General features: G+C 41.3%; 1 protein-coding gene across 1 annotated transcript; it reads left to right on the top strand.

Annotated features, from left to right (window-relative positions):
- Positions 1–16966: 16966 nt before the first annotated feature.
- On the top strand, positions 16967–17584 carry LOC145130434 (uncharacterized). Its single transcript, XM_079065239.1, has one exon. It carries the CDS (start codon positions 16967–16969, stop codon positions 17582–17584), a length of 618 nt encoding a protein of 205 aa, XP_078921365.1.
- The last annotated feature ends 1514 nt before the right edge of the window (positions 17585–19098 follow it).

The following is a 19098-nucleotide window of genomic DNA, read 5'->3' as shown; positions in this document are numbered from 1 at the left end:
GGAGTATTATGGATATGGTTAGCCATATGCATGTGTGTGAGGGGTGTAGCATAGTGTTGCGAAGTAACTTGGGAGTCTTGGAACAGTCCTTCGAATGAGTATGGATAGGTGTGGAAGATAGTATTGGGGCCATACTACTGAAAGCACATGATCCATACTTGTGTCAGGGAGTATTACAAAAATACCACGAAGCTGTATGTGGGTATGCATAGTGTGGGTTTGCATTGTGCATTAATTATGATGTGTTTCCGTTATCTTTTAGATTCAGGATAACGACCTTCCGTGTTGGCAATTCAGAGTTGAGTGAGGAGGTTGTTCGCGACATCATCACTGCAGAGATTTTGAGATTCATGAGAGAAGATCTTCCTGGTTTGATCAGCTCACTTAAGGATGAGTTGATTCAGTGATGGATGAGCAACTTAGGGTTCTTTGGGCTGATTTGGAGGCCAGTCGTCTCAGGGCTTGGTAGGTTTCTTTCAGGGAGTTTGATGCTTGTGGATCCCCTTATTTCTTTGGGAGTAGAGAGTCGATCATCAGTATGCGTTGGGTTGCTGGCGTGGAGAGTGCCTTTTGTATCAGTTTCTATCCGGTGGAGGCCAAGGTCAGCTTTACGACATGTATTCTGCGCGACAAAGTTAAGGATTGATGGTGAGATTTTTTCTAGGGCCTCAAACCAGATGTGTTCGAGTCCATGTAATGGGAGGATTTTGTCACCAGATTCAAGAGAGAGTTTGTTCTAACAGTTGAAGTTCAACAGTTGACCTGGGAATATCTGGCACTTGAGTAGACTACAACGACGGTGGATGAGATCACCGCCAAGTTTAGAGAAAGAGTGGTGTTTTTTCCTTAGTGTGTGGCTTCGGATGAGATGAGGAGGACTCGCTACCATGGCATGTTGAGGATGGAGATTCAGGATCACGTGGGTATCTTGAGTTAAAAGACTCTTCCCAGTTTGGTGGAGGCTGCCAGGGAAAGAGAGCTGGAGTTGGAGACCCAACAACGTAAGAGGAGGCAGGATCAGGTTCATGCATTTGCAGCAACAACCAAGATGGCTCAAGTAACGGGCATTCGATCAGGAGATCGAGAGACTCACAGCTTTGCAGGATGTGTGGTCAGACTCATTGGGTTATTTTTTACGCGCCTATTTTTTGATGCTTCAGGTGTGGTCAGGAGGGTCACTACAGTCGAGACTGTAGTCAGATGGAGTCGCCAAGGGTATGTTTCTTTTGTTATCATCCAGGCCATGTTAAGGCCGATTGTCATTTGAGAGTCGATGGTGTAGTTGTGGATACGACACATTTGAATTGGCAGCTACCAGATGAGCGGCATGGGACACTTGGAGCCCCAAGAGTCGGGGTTTGATTTAGTGGTTTTCTTCAGTTCGATTCGATGCAACATTCGTTGGTGTCATCAATATCTCTTATGTTTTTTTTGTTTTGTTGTTTCAGTTGAAACCTAGAATGATCTATTGAATGATATCGTCTGAATCAAATTTGGTTCTATTATGAAGGTTATATATGTATGGGTTGTTGTTGTTGTGAGGTTGTAAATGTGTGTTGGAACTCTTTGGATTTTCCCTTAATGGGTTGTAGTCATAGGTTGGAGCTTTAGATTTTTGTTGAAGAATTCGGATTCCTTTATGTGTGGTAATGACATGTGTGGTTATTAGGAACCATGTGGTGGAGTTATTGGATTGGCTTTGAAATTCGAATGGTTATGAAGTTTTCAGAGTTTAGCCAATTCCAAGTGGAGGAGAATCGCTTCGTCAGATGAAAATGTTTCTGAGTGCAGGTCATCCTAGAAGTTCATATTCAAGGGTAGGAGAATAGCTGGTTTTGTTTGTTGTTCGAGTCGAAGCTTACGCAAGGAATGATGTTCAGTAGTCAGATGTGATCAGGGAAGTAGATAGTGAGGTTTCCAAGTTATCTCGTCCGAAGGACGGAAGCAGCGACAACATCGTAAATTTTGGGTTTGTGTCTAGGTTCAGGTCAAGGGTTGTGTGAGGGACTCTTTTCATGTTCTTGTTTGATGAAGGCTTTGGGCTATGAAGTACGAACCAAACACATGACGGGGTCTCGTAGATTATGGGGTACGTCTCATGTCAGCTTTGCTTGCCGTCTTTGTAGGTTGTTTGAAAGACCATGGTTGGATCATGGCAGGAAAGACAACAGTTGGGCTATAGCAACAAAAGTGATTGTAAGACTATGGTTGGATCATAACATTCACATATGTAAGACCATGTTTGGATCATGGAAGAAAAGACTACAGCTAGGTTGGAGCAATGTAAGTGATTGTAAGACTATGTTTTGATCATAGCATTCACATATGGAAGACCATGGTTGAGTCATGGCAGGAAAGACTACAACTGAGCTATAGCATTAGAAGTGATTATAAGACTACGGTTGGATCATAACATTCACATATGAAAGACCATGGTTGGATCATTGTAGGAAGGACTACAGTTGGGCTATAGCAGCAAGAGTAACTGTAAGACAATGGTTAGATCATAGTATTCACATGGGTTGAATAAGAACTATCATTGTTTAATTACTCATTCCTCTGTTTAGACTTAAGGGTTGTTAGGGCCATGTTGATAACTAATTTGAATAACAGTTGGAGATAGAGGATAATTTGTTAGTTTATTATACGAATAATAAACTAATTGGAAATTGAAATATATGATTTATTAATATATTATATGATTACTATACTAATTGGAAATAGTTATGATTAATTGATTAATTAGAATTGATTTGGATTTAATTCTAAGATTAATTAGCATTAATCATTCAAAAGACTCTTTGGTTTCCATGGGAGTTTCTTTGAGCAAGTATAAATAGGACACCATGGATGCCATATTTTCCACACACATATACTTGTTTTCATAGAGCCGAATTAATGCTCTAGTCTCTCCTCTCCTCAAGTATTCTTGCTACTAGAGTTTTGGGTAAAGCCATTAGAGGCATCTATTCCTTTGGTGCTATCTTTCCAAGATCTAGAAGAAGGATTCTACTTTGATTATTTACAATAATAATCAAAAGGTATGTAACCCTAATTTTATGAATGAATTTCGATTTCATAGCCTCTCTCATAGGGTTTTTCTTGATATTCATAGTTAGTTGCTATCAATAGAGAAAACATAGATCCTTTCTAGGTTGCATGTGAACTTAAGGGTTTAAGTGTTTTTCCGCCACATGTATTTTTTTGTTTATAACCTAGAATACCCATCAGAAAGGTGTGATTCGCTTCAGGAAGAGGGGAAAGTTGAGTCCCCGGTATTGGGCCGTTTCGAGTGATCGCCAGGGTTGGCAAGTTTGCTTACAGATTGGATCTTCCTGAGAAGCTCAGTCAGATTCACAACACTTTCCATGTTTCGCAGTTGCGAAAGTGCGTATTGGATGAGGATGCAATGGTTTCCTTGGATGATATTCAGGTTGATGAGCGCCTGAACTATGTTGAGAGGCCAGTAGCTATCCTGGAAAGGAAGGTAAAGGTTTTGCTTAGCAAGGAGGTACCTTTGGTAAAGGTACGATGGCAGCATCATAGAGGCTTCGAGTGGACCTGGGAGCCGAAGGATGACATGCGGAAGCATTATCCGAATTTGTTCGCGAAAAAAGACTTTGAGGATGAAGTCTAGTTCAAGTGGGGGAGAGTTGTAACACCCCAATTTTTAAGTATTTTCAAATTCATCCTTTGGTTTTAATTTATGTCATTTTGGTCCTTGTATTGGAAGGAAGTGGCCATAAGAAGTCCTAGTGGCAAGATTGTAATTTTGGGACAGGAGGTGTACGCTAAGCGTACATGTGGGTACGATAAGCGTACTAGGGCGCACCCTAGTACGCTGTGCATACACATATGTACATCGGGTGTACTCATGTCCGAGTGAAACCCTAAGGGTGCGTTTAGTTGCAGAAAAATGGGCCGTTTTCCGGAAAAATTTTCCAAGAAAAATGAGAATTTTGAAAACGCGTTTAATTTGTCTATTTTTCTAAAATTTTCACGGAAAATGAAAATTTTCCGTTTTCTAAAATTACAAAGAAGATGGAAATTTTTGGAAAACCAATAATCATTGTTTTCCATATTTTTCTAATTCCAAATTTTTTCTAAAATATGAACACAGACCCACTCCCATCCCACCCACCTCTACCTACCCCCACCTTAACACCCCCAACCTACCACACCCTACCTACCCACTCCCAAGCCCACCCTCCCAAACACACACACACACACACCTACCCACACCCACACCCCCACAAAACACATACACACACACACCCACAAACAACCCCACGCCTACCCCTATCCCCACAAACACACATACACACACACAACCCACACAAACCCACACCCACCCCCACCCCCACCCCCACCCCCACCCCTACCCCCTACACAAAACCCACACAAACCTACACCCACACCCTCCCCCACCCCCACACATACACACCCACACCCACACCCACAAAACACACACACACACACCCACACCCACCCCCATAAACACACACACACACACAACCCCACATCCCTACCCCCTATACACACACACAGATACACACACCCACATCCACCCCCACCCCCACAAACACACACAAACACACACACACACAACACACACAAACCCACACCCACCCCACCCCCACAAACACACACACACACACAACCCACAAAAACCCACACCTACACCCACCCCACCCTCACCCCTACCCCCTACACATAACCCACACAAACCCACAGCCACAGCCACACCCTCCCCCACCCCACCCCCACACATACACACACACATACACCCACAAACACACACACCCCCACACCTACCCCCATACACACACAACCCCACATCCCCACCCCTATACACACACACCCACACCCACCCCCTTATACACACACACCCACACCTACCCCCTATACACACACACCCACACCCACCCCCACCCCCACAAACACACACACAACCCCACACCCACCCCATCCCACAAACACACACCCCCCACAAAAACACACACAAACACACCCTACCCGAACCTATCTCATACCTACCCACCCCACCCCTACCTACTCCAAAGATATGAATTAATGCATTAAACTTAGCCCAAAACATTATATGAATAACATTAAAATAAAATGCACCATGAAATGATTTGGCAACCCTGGATGATCAATGTCATATCGATATGAGGTAGGGTGAAGTTGGGTGGGATAGGGTGGGGTAGGGGTTGGTGGGGTGGGGTAGTGTGGGATGAGGTATGGTAGGGTATGGTGGGGTGGGGTGGGTGGGGGTGTGAGTGACGTTGCGGGTTTGTGTGATGTTAGTTAAAATAAAAAAAATTGGAAAATGAAAACTCATAGAAAAATGCACATCTAAACACGTTTTCTAATTTTATAAAACAGAAAATGAATAATGAATAAGATTTAACTAAACGCATTTTCCAAATTTTCCAATGAAAACTGAAAATGGAAAACGAAAACTAAAAACGGAAAACAGAAAACAAAAAATGAAAACTGTTTTTCCACAACTAAACGCAACCTAAGTTTTAGGGTTTGAGGGGTATTTAAGCATCCTTATGGCTCATTTATCCCCACATTTTCAGCCTCCAAAGCCTTGAGTTGTCCCTTGTAAAACCCTAGCCCCTCGAGTGTGTGTTTGAGCTAAAAAGTGTGTTTTGGTGTGCTTAAGGAAGAGGGTGTTGCATCAAGGAGCATAAAAGTGGAAGCAAGCTTGTGGATCTTGGATCATTACCTTCTTAAGAAGCTCCAGAAGGTAAAAAGTCTTCACCTTGATGCTTTTTTTTCTTGGATCTCATTTTGGTAACCTTATGTTGTTCTTCTTGTCTCAAAAGTCCCATTCCATGCATGTTTGATTTTAAGACGTTTTGAGCTGTCCTTCCAGACCCTAGGAAGGGTCCTAAGCCATAAAAATGAGGTCCCTTTAGCTAATTTGGCTCCATGCATTTTGTAGAAGGTCTTAATGGATTAAGACCTTGTGTTAAGGACTTTATGGATGTTTAAAGTCATAAAGTTGGAAACTTTATGACCCTAGTGTGACATCCCCAAAATCACGGCCAGACACGACCGGTTTCATTTATGCTTTTAAAATAATTTCAGAGTAAATCCATTGATTTAAAAGAGTTGCGGAATTTGTTCCCAAAACGAAATATGATAAAATAAGATTTACCAAAGCATTTCTTAAAGAAATGTATCTTCATTATATATCAAAACTCGGGATGTCATTTTCCGATACAGACACAAAAGCATAAACAATAAAACATAGACCTTACACAGTTATAAACAATAAAACATAGACCTTACACAGTTATATACAACTACTGGTCTATAAACAAAAACATCTTCACAAGTTCTCCAACTTATGCCCTCGCGCCACTACCTGTAATACAAAGAAACTGAGTGGGTCAGGCTTGGGAGCCTGGTGAGCATATAGGGTTTTCAACCCACAATAAATAATTATATTTAATTTCACCAACCAACAATAACCCGATTACCCATTCCCGTTATCCTCACTTTACGTCCCTATGACAACAACTATTACAAGGGACCTAATCTAGGATTTTCATCGGGATGGACACTACTGCAAAGGGGTTTCCTCAGCAATGAATGTCCTAAGGCAACCATGAGGGGGATATAATACAGCAAATGAACACCCAAGTCCACTACACCTACATGTTATGAGCCTGCCAACGTTCCACTGAACTGTCTAGAAAAGTCCGTGGTCGTCATCCATATTCTGCTGGATGACTAGATCACAATCACATCGAGGCCTCTCATCATTTTTATTTCATCACACATCACTATCTACCCATGTTCTACCCAACATATTTGTAGATAAAATATACTTGTTTATATACAACTTAAAACCTGTATAACATATTTATTCAATACTCATACCACATAACAGATAGTATATAATCATATAGCACGTATTTCATAGAGTATAATTCATATATGTGTATTATAGAAAGCAACTACACACTTACTCATATCATATATCTAATACATTCATCAATACTTGTATTAAAATCGTGTATATGAAAGGGACTATGCACTCACCTGATAAGATGATTATCGGACAACACTACGGCTCTAAAAGTAGTATTCTTCGGTGAAACCGGGAGATCTTCACAGACCGGGCTTCTCGCGGGCAGAGCTTCGGCTCAGAATCTCTTTTCTTCTCGGGATCTTCGGAGCTTCGAGGCCCGCTTCAGGTCTCGGGATGATACAGGGTCTTTGGGGGTATAACTTGCACGTAAATCGAGGAAATATGGAGTGAGAGGAAAGAAATTGAGCAACAAAACTCGGCTGCCCTTCGATTCTATTTATAGGGCTGATTTTTCGATTTTCACGTCGTGAACCACTTGTTCACGTCGTGACCTTTGACGTCATCAGGTGCGTAGTCGCGATGTGACTCTGTCAGGCTCTGAAAGGTCAAATCACTGAGTTCACGTCTTGAACCCTCTGTTCACGTCGTGAACCCTAACACAGCTTTGGGATTCGTGCCCCGAACTACAGAAATTCATATCTTTCGCATACGAGCTCCGTTTTCGACGTTCTTTATATCCACGCATAGGTGAGATTATGCTCTACAACGTTCGTTTAGACTCCGTCAACATTCTTTACATATTTGGAATCCTTGTCACGACCACTACGTCTTCATGTATCGATATCGGTTCTATCTAACATTTTATTTTTACGCTTATCTTTATTCTTAATTCAATTAAGTCATACAATTAAGCATAAAACACATAATACTCAAATAATACATTCTTATTATTTCAAAATGAGTTACAAAGGTTAACCTAGACTATTACATCATCATTAATGCCTAGCCTAGAAACACGGGCGTTACAATTCTATCCCCCTTAGGATGATTCCGTCCCCGGAATCACACATCAGCAAACAAATGCGGATAGCGACCCATCATGTCACTCTCCGTTTCCCAGGTGAGATTTGGCCCATTCGTATGTTTCCAACGGACAAGCACTAATTTGACCATCTTGCGTCGCAACTTCTTAGTCTTTCGGTCAACGATTGCCTCTGGTTCTTCAATTAACCTTTTGTTCTCATCAATTCTTAACTCATAAATTGGAATTATATTGGGAACTTCTCCCGTGAACTTCCTCAAATAACACACATGGAAAGTGTTATGAATTCCATTTAATTCTTCGGGTAATTCGAGCTTGTAAGCTTGGTTCCCAACCCTCTGAAGAACTTTAAATGGTCCAATAAACCTTGGGCTTAACTTTCCCCTTTTACCAAATCTTATAAGTCCCTTCCACGGCGAGACTTTAAGAAAAACCGAATCTCCAACTTCAAATGTCATCGGTCTTCGCTTTTTGTCAGCATAACTCTTTTGACGATCCTGAGCTGCTAACATTCTCTCCCTAATCACTTTCAACTTTTCAGCAGTTTGATGGACTATCTCAGGTCCCATAAACTGCTTTTCCCCAGCTTCAAGCCAACAAGACGGCGTACGACACTTCTTTCCGTACAAAGCTTGATAATGTGCCATCTTAATGGTCGAGTGGAAACTATTATTGTAGGAAAATTCTACCAAAGGTAAATGTTCATCCCAGTTACCTTGGAATTCCAGGGTACATGCTCTCAGCATATCTTCAAGCGTTTGTATCGTTCGTTCACTCTGCCCATCAGTCTGCGGATGGTAAGCTGTACTCAAACACAACTTGGTACCCAATTCCTCTTGTAGACTTTTCCAAAACCTTGAGGTGAAACGGCTGTCACGATCCAATACAATCGTTAACGGGACACCGTGAAGCCTCACAATTTCCTTCACTTAAGAATTCGCAAGCTTATCCATAGACCATTTCTCATTGGATGCTATGAAATGCACACTCTTAGTGAAGCGATCCACGACTACCCAAATCATGTCGTGACCACTCTTTGTTCTTGGTAGTTTAGTGACAAAATCCATAGCAATGTCTTCCCATTTACTCATAGGCACAGGTAAAGGTTCTAAACTCCCATATGGTTTCTGATGCTGTGCCTTAACTCTTGCACAGGTCACACACTCGGCCACATACTTTGCAATATCAAGCTTCATCGTCGGCCACCAGTAATAGGGTTTTAGGTCCCTATACATTTTAGTGCTGCCAAAATGAATCGAGCACATGGTTTTGTGAGCTTCTTCCATCAGAAGATCTCTTATTCCTCCTGACTTAGGTACCCAAATCCGGTCTTGGAATACCTTCAGTCCATGACTGTTTATACCCAACACTAACGTTTTGCCCAAACGTTCTTCCTTTTGGTCGTTTTTCTCCGACGCTTCTTCTTGACCTTTCTTTATACTCTCCACAATTGTCGAGAAAACTTCTATTCTCAACGCTCTTGGCCTTTTTCTTTCAAGATTGACTTTCCGACTGAGAGCATCAACAACAACATTTGCTTTACCGGGGTGGTAAAGTATCTCACAGTCGTAGTCCTTAAGTAACTCTAGGCAGCGTCGTTGCCTCATATTTAATTCCTTCTGATTAAAGAGATATTGGAGACTCTTATGATCAGTGAAAAGTTTGCACTTCGTGCCATAGAGGTAATACCTCCATATTTTTAGTGCAAATACTACCGCTGCCAGCTCCAAATCATGAGTGGGGTAGTTCTTTTCATGCACCTTCAACTGTCGAGATCCATATGCAATCACCTTTTCTCTTTGGGTCAAAACACAACCCAACCCAACACCAGACGCATCGCTATAGACAACAAAGTCTTCAACTCCATCGGGTAGAGAAAGAATCGGTGCCTCACATAGCTTCTTCTTTAGCAACTTGAATGCTTCTTTGTGCTTATCACTCCAAGCATAAGTATCTCCTTTGTGAGTCAAAGCGGTTAATGGAGTAGCTATCGAAGAAAAGCCTTGGATAAACCTTCGGTAATATCCAGCTAATCCTAGAAAGCTTCGGATCTCCGTGGGACTTTTTGGTTGTTCCCACTTCATCACACTTCAATATTTGCTAGATCAACCATTATCCCTTCTTGGTTGACCACGTGACCCAATAATTGGACTTCTCGAATCCAAAAATCACATTTGGAGAACTTAGCATACAACTTCTCCTTCTTCAAGAATTCTAACACTTCTCTCAAGTGTCTGCCATGCTCCTCTTGGCTTTTCGAGTAAATCAGAATGTCATCTATGAACACTATCAAAGATTTATCAAGGAACGGATTACAAACCCTGTTCATTAAATCCATGAATGCTGCTGGAGCATTGGTTAGTCCAAACGACATAACCAAAAACTCGTAGTGTCTATATCTCGTTCTGAAAGCAGTTTTCTCAACATCATGCTCTCTCACCTTTAGCTGATGATATCATGACCTTAGGTTGATCTTCGAAAAATAGCTTTAACCTTGAAGCTGATCGAACAGGTCATCAATCCTTGGCAATGGATATCTATTCTTTATCGTTGCTTTATTCAGCTCTCTGTAATCAATGCACATTCTCATACTCCCGTCCTTCTTCTTTACAAATAACACCGGAGCTCCCCAGGGTGATGAACTAGTTCTAACGAAACCTTTGTCCAATAACTCCTGAAGTTGCATCATCAGCTCCTTCATCTCCGATGGTGCTAATCGATAAGGTGCTTTCGCTATTGGCGTCGTTCCTGGAAACAAGTCAATACGGAATTATACTTGTCGATCAGGCGGTAATCCAGGAAGTTCCTCTAGGAATACTTCCGGATAATCACACACCATAGGAATGCTCTGCATCTCCTTTTTCTCCTTCTTTGCATCAATCACGAATGCCAAATATGATGTACATCCTTTGGCCAAACACTTTCTGGCTTTCATTAGAGAAATGATCCCAGAATTCACTCTGCGTTTGTCCCCATACACCATAAATGACTCTTTCCCAGGCGGGTTTACTTTTATAATCTTCTTCTTGCACAGTATTTCGGCATCATTGGCGCTAAGCCAATCCATTCCCAGCATGATGTCGAAACCATTTAACTCAATATGCAATAATTCCTCGTGGAACTTATTCCCATTCAAATAAATTAAGATGTTTTTCATACGATGGTTAACATGTATAAACTTGCTACTAGCAACTTCGACTAATAAATCATTATCTAGTCTATCGACAGGCAAAGCTAGTTTTCTACCAAATTCATGCGAAATAAAGGAGTAGTTGGCTCCAGAATCAAATAAAATTTGGGCAGGCAAATCGTTTACGAGAAAGGTACCTGAAGCGACATCAGCTTCTTCTTTAGCAGCTTCCAGTGTCATCTGGAAGGCTCTTGCTTTCGGCTTTGGGGGAATGTTGGGTCTTACTATATCCTTCTTTTTAGGACAGTCTTTCAAAATGTGCCCCTCTTCGTTACATCCAAAACACACTCTTTTGTTGGACGGACACTCGTGGGCGTAATGCCCCGTCTTTCCACACTTGTAGTAGGTCACTTCATCACTACATTTCCCAGAGTGCTTTTTCTTGCACTTCTCACACCATTTCGATTCGCCTCCTTTTCCTCCTCCAAACTTTTTCGAATTAGACTTCGAAAATTTACTTTTCTTGCGGGAACCTGAAGTTTCTTCAAACTTTCTCTTTTCACCAACTTCAACTTTGCTGGAGGTTCTTCCCTTGATCATGTCCTCAACAGACTTGGCAGCCCAAATAGCTGCCTCCAGAGTAGGTGCCTGATGTACTGGCACCGTGTACTCCCATGGGAGTCCCTTCGCGTACCGGTCAACTTTTGTCAGCTCATTTGGGACGATGCGCAAAGAAAACTCCATTTTGTCAGTGAAGGCATTGGTGTATTCATCAACTGACATGCTACATTTTGCCAATGTCAGAAACTTGTTCTCCAACTCTAGCAGATTTTGGGCCGAGCAGAACTTGCGCTTAAATTGCATCAAGAACTCTACCCAAGTCAGTTGCAGTGGCTCATTAGGGCTTAGGGTCTTTCCCAGAGTGTTACACCAACGAACTGCGCCACTTCTGAACTGACGTACTGCGAATGTGGTTTGCAACTTGCCTCTGCAGCCACACGTCATGAAGGCTAGCTCCATTTCCGAGATCCAATCCATAACTCCGATCGGATCCTCCTTTCCAGTGAAGGTCGATGGTTTGCAAGTCAAAAAGTCTTTGTACTTGCATCCAAGTCCATCAATTCCTCCCTCCTGGCGGTTTTGTCTAACTAACGGTGGGTTGGCTTGACCAACAACCCCACTGAAGTTTCCTTCGTCCGACTGCCCTTCACATAATTCGGGCTGCACAATCGGCATCGAAGGTTCTTCACAATTATGTCGAAGCAGACATCTCATTTCTTCCATCTGACGATCCAACATCGTCTGAATCATCAATTGTACACCAGCCATTGTCATTGGCTCAGGTGCTGCTTCTACAACAGGTATTTGCTCGATTACAGGTGGTTGATTCTTGTTTTCGTTCACGTTTCCAACTCCGGTTCTTATTCTTGCCATTGTTGATCTATACACCGAATAAGGTGACTTTACATCCTTATTCATGATAGATAATTAGATTATCCAAATCACTCCGAAACGTTTACATGCTAGTTCTAATATCGTTGTCATACGCTTAGAATCCTAAACACATAGGCCTTCAGATCCGGTTGGCAACAAACCGTAGATCTGAACAAATAATTTCATATATGGCAATCATATAACATTTAGCACATAAAAGCATTTTAGGCAACTTTCATAAAATAAACTAGTGCTCGTGTCTGAAATATAACAGACACACATCTCACAATTTCACTTAGCATTTTAAGTTTAAGTCTAGAAATCCTACAAATTCCTAGTTCGCTTAAACTAATGCTCTGATACAAACTGTGACATCCCCAATATCACGGCCAGAAAAGACCGGTTTCATTTATGATTTTAAAATAATTTCAGAGTAAATCCATTGATTTAAAAGAGTTGCGGAATTTGTTCCCAAAACGAAATATGATAAAATAAGATTTACCAAAGCATTTCTTAAAGAAATGTATCTTCATTATATATCAAAACTCGGGATGTCATGTTCCGATACATACACAAAAGCATAAACAATAAAACATAGACCTTACACAGTTATATACAACTACTGGTCTATAAACAAAAACATCTTCACAAGTTCTCCAACTTATGCCCTCGCGCCACTACCTGTAATACAAAGAAACTGAGTGGGTCAGGCTTGGGAGCCTGGTGAGCATATAGGGTTTTCAACCCACAATAAATAATTATATTTAATTTCACCAACCAACAATAACCCGATTACCCATTCCCGTTATCCTCACTTTACGTCCCTATGACAACAACTATTACAAGGGACCTAATCTAGGATTTTCATCGGGATGGACACTACTGCAAAGGGGTTTCCTCAGCAATGAATGTCCTAAGGCAACCATGAGGGGGATAGAATACAGAAAATGAACACCCAAGTCCACTACACCTACAGGTTATGAGCCTGCCAGCGTTCCACTGAACTATCTAGAAAAGTCCGTGGTCGTCATCCATATTCTGCTGGACGACTAGATCACAATCACATCGAGGCCTCTCATCATTTTTATTTCATCACACATCACTATCTACCCATGTTCTACCCAACATATTTGTAGATAAATATACTTTTTTATATACAACTTAAAACCTGTATAACATATTCATTCAATACTCATACCACATAACAGATAGTATATAATCACATAACACGTATTTCATAGAGTATAATTCATATATGTGTATTATAGAAAGCAACTACACACTTACTCATATCATATATCTAATACACTCATCAATACTTGTATTAAAATCGTGTATATGAAAGGGACTATGCACTCACCTGATAAGATGATTATCGGACAACACTACGGCTCTAAAAGTAGTATTCTTCGGTGAAACCGGGAGATCTTCACAGACCGGGCTTCTCGCGGGCAGAGCTTCGGCTCGGAATCTCTTTTCTTCTCGGGATCTTCGGAGCTTCGAGACTCGCTTCGGGTCTCGGGATGATACAAGGGCTTCGGGGGTATAACTTACACGTAAATCGAGGAAATATGGAGTGAGAGGAAAGAAATTGAGCAACAAAACTCGGCTGCCCTTCGATTCTATTTATAGGGCTGATTTTTCGATTTTCACGTCGAGAACCACTTGTTCACGTCGTGACCTTTGACGTCATCAGGTGCGTAGTCGCGATGTGACTCTGTCAGGCTCTGAAAGGTCAAATCACTGAGTTCACGTCTTGAACCCTCTGTTTACGTCGTGAACCCTGACACAGCTTTGGGTTTCGTGCCCCGAACTTCAGAAATTCATATCTTCCGCATACGAGCTCCATTTTCAATGTTCTTTATATCCACGTGTAGGTGAGATTATGTTCTACAACGTTCGTTTAGACTCTGTCGGCTAATTTTGACTTTATTTTTATTATATTATTTTTAGTAGGCTGGGACAGGAAAACTCCGTTAGAAATTCATAACTTCTTTATCTGACGTCCGTTTTCGTCTGTCTTTTTACCGTTGGACTACTATCGACGAGATCTTTGATTCTCGTTTAGATTGTTTCTGCTAGAAATCACTCGATCTCATATTCGAACTTCGGGCTGCATACTGCTAAGCTGAAACTTAAAAAAATCATAACTTCCTTATACGAAGTCAGATTTGGACGTTCTTTTTATGCACGCTCTCGGTTTAACGTATTCTTCGACTTTCATTTAGATCACTAATGCTAGATATCGCTCTATCTTAAATTCATATTTTACGTCATACAGCTTCGTGTCGGTTCTGTCGCGAAAGTTCGACAGGTCATAACTTCTTCGTTATAACTCGGATTTCGGCATTCTTTACATATTCAGAATCCTTGTCACGACCACTACGTCTTCATGTATCGATATCGGTTCTATCTAACATTTTATTTTTACGCTTATCTTTATTCTTAATTCAATTAAGCCACACAATTAAGCATAAAACACATAATAGTCAAATAATACATTCTTATTATTTCAAAATGAGTTATAAAGGTTAACCTAGACTATTACATCATCATTAATGCCTAGCCTAGAAACACGACCGTTACACTTAGTATGCCTCTGGACCTTGTATCTGAAGTATGATCTTAAGTGCTAAAGCCATTAGGCACTAAATGAGAAATTTGGGGTTGCGAGGGTACGCTCTGTGTACCTGGTCAGCCACCCCAATGGTCGTTCTCTGTGAAGCTTCGTGTACGCTGAGCGTACCTCTGGAGTACGCCCCACGTACTCGCATGGGTCAGCCCATGTTGAGTTAACTCGGTTGGGTTGACTCGACTGGGTTAACTCAGTAGGTTTATTGATTTTGACCAGTTGACTTTGAGTTTGACCAAGTTTGACCACGTTTGACTAAGTTTGACTTTGAGGGTATTTTGTGTATTTTGGGATTTTGGTGGAACTGGTTACTTGGTGGATGTAGGCTTCAAGTAGAGAGCTGAGATTCAAAGTCGGGCCTTATCTGTTCTGTTCAGCTTGTGAGGTGAGTTTTCCTCACTATACTTTCGGGTCGAAGGCACCAAGGTCGGGCCATTGGTTTGATAAACTGATACTGTTGATAGGCTGAGTATGGAATAGATATGCATACTAGTTTTGATATGCTAGTCTGGTAGATCTGTAGGACTACCTGTGATATTGTCTGTTTATCTGTATATGATATTATCTGTTATATGTCGACATATTGTGTGGGTTGGTTTGAGGTTGTACTATTCCGTCCTGTAGCCAAGAAACCCTCGAGCAAACTAGATGTGAGCTGAGGGCCGGGGAGGGCATGACAAACTCATACTGAGGGCTCATGAGCATTCCAGATACGAGCTGAGGGCCAGGAATGGCATGCCAGACTTGTACTGAGGGCTTAGTGGTATTCAGTCTGAGGACTGATCAGGCTGGGGAGCAAGCCAAACATAAGCTGTGGGCCCCAGGGGTAAGCTATACTTATGATGTGGGCTTAGGGAGCAAGCCAAACATAAGCTGTGGGCCAAGGGCAAGCCAGACTTATGCTATGGGCTCAGGGGTAATCCACTCTGTTAGTTGTGGACCCATTACATGTTGTTATTGTATATGTGCTATTTGTTTATGTATTGGTATTTTGGGGGAACTCACTAAGCTTTAGGCTTACAGTTTTGGATTCTGTTTCAGGTACCTCAGAGGATCCCGGGAAGGCGAAGGCATGATCGTGCACCTCCTCGAGCTTTTTTTTACTATGATTTTGGGAATACTCTGATATTAAACCTGTTTTGAAAACTATTTGTAAACAATGATGATTTATAGGTGTTTTAAAAGTTTAAATTTTTCCCGAATTTTATGGGTGTTATATTTAAACTCCCAATAACATCAAATTGATGGGAATATTAATAACAAAGCCCTGTAATTAGATAAAAACTAATAACCAAATAAAAAAGTCTAGATATACACACATACCCAATTTTTGATACCTCATAAAAATATTAAACTTTTTGAAAGAAAACTTGACAAGATATTCTTGATCTTTTGTGCGTTCAACTCTTCGTCTTCACATACCCATACTCTTTCATTTCCTCTGTCGCTAAATCTGGATGGTGAAAACTGGACCAATTCCCTGGATCCTAAATTATTAAAAAAACCCACGGATCCTTTCAATTTTGAAGCATCGATTCCGGAATTTGAGATGGGGGGATCTATTGACAAAAGGAGAAAAATTACCAGATCTTCCATCCGATTCAACAGTAGACCAATCAGGTCCTTGGATATTCACTCCCTTCATCACAAAAATTTGATTGTCTCCTTCCCGCCAGTTGATCCTCCTCCCCCATCGCCGCCACAGTTGGACCTAAACATCACTGCCTCGCCTCCCAATTCCAACAATACTTTATCCTCCAGTGAAAATTGTTCTTATTCTAATGAGGCAATCAACATGCTTCGAGTCGGTATCGACGTGGGATTCCAAATTAACGCCAATGACCCGATTCTTGCGGAAGTGGGAGAAGAAGGTGACGGTGGTGCTATTGGTTTACAATGAATTGCTTACGCCTTAACATCAGGGGTTGTGGGGAAACCCACAAAATAGATTGGCTATGTAGATTGAAGTATTCTCAGAAGGTGGATTTCATCGGTCTCCAGGAAACCAGAGTTGCAGATTCACATACAATTGACTTTAGTGGGGCGTGGGGAGGCAATAATTTTGTAGTTGAGGCAGTTAATCCGGTGGGAAGATCGGACGGTCTAATTTGTATGTGGGATCCAGTAATTTTTACAAAAACTCAGTCTTCATCTTCTAGGAATTTTCTTTCGATCTGTGGTCATTGGAAGGGAGTTCCTGGAATAACCACCTTAGTAAATGTATATAGTCCCCAATCCATTCTGGATAAACGCAAATTATGGACTGACCTACTGGAACTTAAGAGGAGTATAGCAGGTGTTTGGATATTTTTTGGAGACTTTAATGCGGTAAGACGTGCTGATGAGAGATTTAATTCTCAGTTTTTCCATTACACTGCCTTAGACTTTAATAAGTTCATTGTAGAAGCAGGATTGCAGGAATTCAATCAAGGTGGAAAAAAATTCACATACATGTGCGAATTCGGTCTTAAACTCAGTAAATTAGACGGTTTTTGGTTTGTTCCAATTTTATGATAACCCAACCACTATCTACTGTTACTGTGCTACCCAGGGAATACTCAGATCATTCTCCGATTACACTCAAACCATCTAATCATGACTTTGGCCCTACACCCTTCCGGTTCATTAACTCGTGGTTACTAAGGGATGACTTCCAAGGGACCTTTTTAAGTGCTTGGAACTCCTTTCGTGGCTATGGCACCCCTGACATGTTTCTCAAATCCAAGCTGCATTATGTCAAGAATAAAATTCGCAATTGGAGACTCAATGATTCTCGAATGGAATCGAAACTGTTGACTGAGAAAAAAGGCATGATAGAAAAGTTGGAACGATTGACGGAATCCAGGGTACTCTCTGACTCTGAATTATTACAAAGGAGAGAATGCAAGCTAAAAGTATGCGAATTGGAAAGGTTTGCAAAACTTGACATGCAACAGAAGGCAAAGATAAGATGGGTGACGGATGGAGATGAAAATACACGCTTTTTCCATGGTACAGTCAAAAGTAAAAGCAGGAAAAATAGATTACATGGTCTGGTTATAGATGGTCTTTCGAGTTCTGATCCATTTTCCATCAAAAAGGAGGTTCACGATTTCTTTGAGGCAAAGTTCCATGAAAAATGGCCCCATAGGCCAAAACTTGTCAACAACTTGTTCAAATCTCTTTCCCCTGAACAAGTCTGTGATCTAGACTCTTCTATTTCATTAGAAGAAATCAAATGCGCGATTTGGGGATGTGGAGGTGAGAAGTCCCCGAGACCTGACAGTTTCATATTTACGGTTCTAAAAAACAACTGGGATATTGTACAACATGACATACTCCAATTCGTGAAATATTTCGAAGTGCATGGTCATCTTGCGCGGGGTTGTAATTCCTTATTCATAACCTTAATACCGAAAATCAAAGACTCGTTAAACCTCAGCGATTATAGACCTATTAGCCTCATTGGATGCCTCTACAAGACCGTTGCAAAAATACTAGCTTCTCGACTCAAAGCGGTGGTCAACAGTGTTGTAGATGAAGTCCAATCTGCATACATCAAAGGAAGAAACATCTTAGACGGCCCGCTAATAATAAACGAAATAGTTTCGTGGGAAAAAAAATCAAAGGAGAAAATGTTGATGTTCAAGGTAGACTTTGAGAAGGCTTTCGATTCCATAAACTGGAATTATCTGGACTCGGTTATGGAACAAATGGAATTTAGTGACAAATGGAGGAATTGGATACATGGTTGTTTGTCGTCATCTCGTGCATCGGTCCTTGTCAATGGTTCTCCCACAGATGAATTCAATATCACGAAGGGTGTCAGGCAAGGGGATCCTCTATCCCCGTTTCTATTCATAATTGCTATGGAGGGTTTGAATGTTGCATTAAAAGGTGCCCGAGTAAAATTTCATTTTCATGGAGTCAAGTTACCCAACAATGGCCTACAGTTTCGCACCTGTTCTATGCCGATGATGCGATCTTCGTTGGCAATTGGAATAAAAGATGAATCAAAAATTTGGATAGGAACATCTACCTCAAAACTT

The sequence above is a fragment of the Lactuca virosa genome, chromosome 8, assembly GCF_052849685.1.
Source record: "Lactuca virosa cultivar CGN04683 chromosome 8, Lactuca_virosa_CGN04683_v6, whole genome shotgun sequence".
Lineage (NCBI taxonomy): Eukaryota > Viridiplantae > Streptophyta > Magnoliopsida > Asterales > Asteraceae > Lactuca > Lactuca virosa.
The sequence above is the reverse complement of the archived record's forward strand: the minus strand, read 5'-3'. Positions and strand labels throughout refer to the sequence as shown.

What these genes read in the sequence shown, in the direction of transcription:
- LOC145130434 (XM_079065239.1), top strand. Translation starts at nt 16,967, where the DNA reads ATGAATTGCTTACGCCTTAACATCAGGGGTTGTGGGGAAACCCACAAA.